The 5,388-nt window shown below is 36.2% G+C and overlaps 1 protein-coding gene across 1 annotated transcript in view; it reads left to right on the top strand.

Annotated features, from left to right (window-relative positions):
* Nucleotides 1–825: 825 nt before the first annotated feature.
* Nucleotides 826–5,388, top strand: part of LOC107757378 (brain-specific angiogenesis inhibitor 1-associated protein 2-like) — a 49,814-nt gene continuing 45,251 nt past the window's right edge. The window contains exons 1-3 of the mRNA XM_016574838.1: nucleotides 826–883; nucleotides 1,744–1,805; nucleotides 2,340–2,411. Coding sequence (XP_016430324.1) covers nucleotides 1,761–1,805; nucleotides 2,340–2,411 — 117 coding nt within the window. The 5' untranslated portion in view covers nucleotides 826–883; nucleotides 1,744–1,760. The remainder of the gene's footprint in view (nucleotides 884–1,743; nucleotides 1,806–2,339; nucleotides 2,412–5,388) is intronic.

Below are 5,388 nucleotides of genomic sequence, written 5' to 3'. Positions count from 1 at the left end.
TTAAGTTATTGGCATTAGTCGTTAGGTTTTTGTGTCATTCTTGTCATATTCACTGTTTAGCAGCTTCCTTTTTAATCATGTTTTTAACTATTTCTTTGTTTGTGAAAAATACTGCAATAAGGAACTTCTTCATTATGAATTCTATCTAAAACATAAATCTGTGTATTTTTTTTACATTGATTCATTTTCAAATTATTTCTAATTCAGTTAAGATCATGTAAAATAAATATGATTATTAGCAGCATGTGTTATTTGCTATCTTCAAATTAAATATCATAAATATTACCTTTACATCTGCTCTCTAAGATGTTGACTTTGGCCACCAAAAAATCCATGTTGGTCAAGCATTTTCCTGCTTTTTGGTGGTTGACCGCTACAGTCCACTGTCTGCTTTTGTTGTATGGAAAAGAGCAGCATGAACATTCGCCTAAACATCTCATTTTCTCTTTGACGAAAGATAGAACGTAAATACAGGTTTGGAACATGATGAGGAGGAATGAACAATGACAGCACTTTTATTTTGGGGCAAACTGGTCTCTCTGGGAGCCTCTCTCAGAGTAATCAACAGGCTGTATTTCTGAACTCAATGCTTCTGCTCTTCAGCGAGAGCTCTTCAATCATGCATATGTGGTGTAAACAACCGTGCGGGGATGCGATGTGTGTTGTTACACTGGACTGACTGTTAAATTGCGAGATCCGCTTTGCACTGTGCTTCGAGACATTCTGTAGCACCTAACTTTAGGTTGGCGTGCTGAGATGGGAGGAGGTCAGGGCGGCTCGCTGTTGTCTTCCATTGCTGTGTGTCTCACTGGGTCTCCTCTGTGCTCTGCTCACTGTCTGTTCCTTTCTTCACAATGCATTGCATATTCAGAAGCAGCAGCATGTAGGTATATGAAAAACAACACAACTTCCACCAGCTGCATGGCCTCACTTTTATTTTGTATTTTTTTTGTCTTCCTGTTTTAGTTGTCTTTACTCTTTTGCAATGAGTTTCACAACATTCTGACAGTCATCCTGCTGGAGAAGCACTTGAAAAAAGACAAATGAAACTAATTTCGAATTTACAGTCAGAATTTAAGTTCTTTTAAAGGAATAGTTCACTCAAAAATGTAAACTCTGTCAGTATTTACAGACATTCATGGCAATCCAAACCCATATGCTGTTATTTTTATTTCTGTGGGACACAAAAGGAGAATTTTTGAAGAATCGTTTCTATAAAAGAGCAGTTCAAAGTGACCGTCTTGTCAAGCTCCCCCCAAAAAACCCATAAAAGCCTTCAGAAGTTACATGATATCTTTCCACAGAAAAATAACAGCATATGGTGAGTAAAAAGGACCGAATTTTTGTTTTTCTGTAAAATATTCCTTTAATACACTGACATTTTAAAACCCTGTTTTGAAATGCTTTATATTTTTGCTCATGCTCATTCCTTTCTTTGTTCTCCACCCTTTCATCCTGTTGTTAATTTCTCTGTCTCAGTGTTTAAAGTCTTTGACCGTGTCATTGTCCCTATGTTTGCCCGTCTGTGGTGTGTGTGTTCAGTATGATGGCATGGTTGTAATGCACGTTGGGATTTATCTTGCCTCTCTCCCTCTTCCTTTCTTTCTTTCTTTCTTTCTTGCCTACTCCACCCTAACTCGATCTGTCTCTTTAACCTCACATTTATTCTCACTTGAATCACATGATTATGAGTCCATTTCCTGTTGTCCTCTCTTAACTGACATCTGTCCCTCTTCTCTGCAGGGGATGTGCTTTTCCAGATGGCAGAGGTCCACCGGCAGATTCAAGTGCAGTTAGAGGAAATGGTATGTACTCTGTTTGACCGCCGTCCATCTTTATGAAAGGATCTATTTTGCATAGATTAGATTAGAACAGTTTTTTAAATGTTCACAGTTTCAATACAAGTTAAATCCAGTAACCTGTGCTGTAAATCCCTGTTTACATGGAGCAAACTCCACCCATAGGAATTACACCAAAAATGAGGATTTACACAAGTTTGCAGTTCAAATAACAAACATGTTATCACTGAATAATTAAAGGTGCTGTATGTTAATATGTTTGCAGATATTTAGGAAACATGCTAAGTTCACATACTTGATTTTCCGAAAAACAACGCTACAGCCAGTTATTCTGCTTCTGAAATGTGTGTTCCGTGTCGGAATGTATGTTTTTGTTTTGGTCTGTGTGATTCTGCCCACTGCCAGTTTACCCATTAGTGTTTTGACACCCAGGGTTGCCTGTTGGTGGAAAACTCAGTGCATTGTACAAATCTGTGTTTTAAGGTTCTTAAAAAGCCAATATAACAAACTTCAGTCAATTTTTCTGCATTTTTTTTGCAGTTGAAATGCTTCCACAATGAGCTGCTATCGGAGCTGGAGAAGAAGGTGGAATTGGACGCAAGATACCTGACTGTGAGTCTACAGCACATCCCACTCCTTCTGATAAGCTAACAGACTGACAAGACACACTCTGAACAGAAGTGCTTCTCCTCTATCGGAACAACCAACACACACACTCTCCGCGCACACACTTTTCGTAATCCATTTAGTTTCCAATGAAAAAAACCATTCTGCATTTCCAGTTTCACCTGAAAATACATGATTATGAAAGTAAAATGGGTTGTGAATGGCCTTTTAGACTGACTTTACAATTGTTAAATCATAGTAGGAATTAAATTATCCAGTGAGATGTTTCAATAAGTAGTATGCTACATTACTATCATTTTTGTCATTATTATGGTAAGATTTTTTGAGTGTTTTTGAAAGAACTTTCTTATGTTCATCAATGCTACATTTATTAGATACAAAAATAAACTAATAAAAAAAAGATTATTACAACTATTTTCAATTTGAATATATTTAAGATGTAATTTATTCATGTGATGCAATACTGAAGTTTCAGCATCATTACTCCAGTCTTCAGTGTCACATGATCCTTCAGAAATAATTCTAATATGCTGATTTGCTGCTCGAGAAACATTTCTTCTTATCATTTGTTGAAAACAGTTGCTTAATATTTTTTTGTTGAAACTGTGGCTTTTCAGAATTCTTTGAATAGAGCGTTCAAATGAACAGCATTTATTTAAAACAGAAATGTTTTGTAACAATGTAAAAGACTTTACTGTCACTTTTGAGCAATTAAATGTGTCCTTGCTGAATAAAAGTATTAATGTATTAAAAAAGAAAAAAATCTTACTGATGCCAAACTTTTGTAGAGTAAATAGGGCTATTCAGCAATTTTTGAGTCAAATTTTGTCTGTCATCTTGGCAGTCTGATGAAATATTCAGCCAAGAATATGTAAAAAAAAAAAAAAATTGGATGACATTGCTGACTCTGCTTTGGTTATATGCTACACATTTTGGAAAATGTAGTAGATTATTTGCAAACAATTTACATTTATGCATTTGGCATATTCTTTTATGCAAAGCAACTTATTAGTACATGTGTTCCCTTTGATTCAAACACACAACCAGTAGAGCTACAGGGGGGGGGGGGAAATAACAGAAAAAATGTGTTCACTACACCGCATGTATACTGCAGACTTAGTTAGTATGCCATTCCAAAAACACCTATAGATCTTATAGAAATACATCTTGTTTTCTTGTGTAGCAACGACCCTGTTTTCCCATCACTCCTGTTTCCAATATTTTCAACAAATGAAAGTACACAATTTGCGGCAGATTAAAGTATGTTTGGAGCGGTGCTGAGAGAAATGTCTTTAGACTGTGAGTGGGTTGGAGAGGAGCGACTGGGATTGGGCGTCGCTTGTCACCACATTGTATTCAGATAAAATTAAAGCCTTGCTGTCTTGCCTTATTCAGCACTGGAGAGAGTCTGCGGTCGTTCCCCTTGGAAACCAAACACTTTTTTTTTTTCTCTCAGTCCACACATTCTGTGCAACACGTTGAGTCTCTGCTCCGGAGTCCATTGTGAAATCTCTACTTGGGTCTGGATGACTATTATGATATCCATTTCGTGCTGCTGCTGTAGGAGCACCATTTTATAAGGATTAACAGTAAAATAACAGGTTGATGTAGTACTAGTTAGTCTGACGAAAATGCTTCAAATGCATATTCTGTTCTGCCCACAACAAATCAAGTTTGTCTAAAATACATTGTGAGAGAAGTTAACCGAAGTTCACATGCTCCATCTCTTGAATTCCAGGAGAATCCATGATCCGTGATTTTATTTTATTCCTGTAGTGAATTGTAAATCATTCATATATGGTGAGAAAACTGGGATCATGGCTGGCGAAGCAGAATCTTCCTTTCTCCCGCCGAAGATGGAGCGATTGCTCTATCACTCACATGTAACACTGTCTTTGTAGACACATTCCTGCTGCGCAAGAATCTGGTTGAGCTGCCAAACTATTTATAGACGTGTAGTCTAGAGATCATTCTCTCAATGTACCTTGTGTAGGATGTGCAAAGGTTCATACATCTAGAAATTCTCAGCCAAGTGTATCAGCCTTCAGAATCCGTGAGCCATGTTGTGCGGTTGGGAGTGGAGACCTTCGCTTCTTTCTTCTGCAGACATCAGAACGCACTGTCCTGAAACACCAGACCTTTAGCTCTGTTCCAAACTCAAGTGAAGTGCTTGACCAGACATCTTTTGAAGGCATCATGAAAGGATCCTGACTTAAAGGCTCTTCTTAACAGTTGCTGGAAGAACTATGCTGCCTTCTCAGATGTTCTGGCCAAATTCGAAGGCAGCATCGCTAGTGTCCATCCTTGAGAAGACAATCCCAGAACTGGGAATGTGCACTTTAGTCATTTTACTTGATGATTACTCAACAGATGAATCAGATGTGTGAGACTGGGGTTTGATGCTCAATTTATTTACAGTATGTGCCAGACAGACCTTTTTTTGCTGTTGCATCACAATTAACTTTTTCCAGCATCTCAAACTATGAGCGTTGTTTCATTAAGGTGTCATGGCAAGTTAAATTTATTTTCATTTTTGTGTATTGATTGTGAAAAGGAAAATGGTGAAGAGTTTATTATAAATATATAAATATATTTTTTCCAACATGGAAAAATACTGACAAAATTTGAATGACAGATCATTTGCTTAGTAACATGCTTAAGTCAGATTGAGTTGTATTACTGTGGCGATAACATCACAATGGCACAATTATAATATTTTGATTTAATTATGGTAGTTTGATTATAATTCATATTATAATATAATAATTTATATAATAACATTTACATAATAAAAATGATAATGATGTTGATTGTTGTTATTATTATTTGTATAAATGTGCAATGCATTATAATGGGATTATAATTACAATAATTATTATTGTTGGTGCTGTTGTTGTTGACAACAATAATAATAATATTAATAATAATAACAACTTTTTTTTTTTTTTTTTTTTTTCGGAAT

Source organism: Sinocyclocheilus rhinocerous, unplaced genomic scaffold (genome assembly GCF_001515625.1).
Source record: "Sinocyclocheilus rhinocerous isolate Xijiao unplaced genomic scaffold, SAMN03320098_v1.1 scaffold383, whole genome shotgun sequence".
Classification (NCBI taxonomy): domain Eukaryota; kingdom Metazoa; phylum Chordata; class Actinopteri; order Cypriniformes; family Cyprinidae; genus Sinocyclocheilus; species Sinocyclocheilus rhinocerous.
Note: the sequence above shows the minus strand (reverse complement) of the source record. Positions and strands in the feature narration are given on the sequence as shown.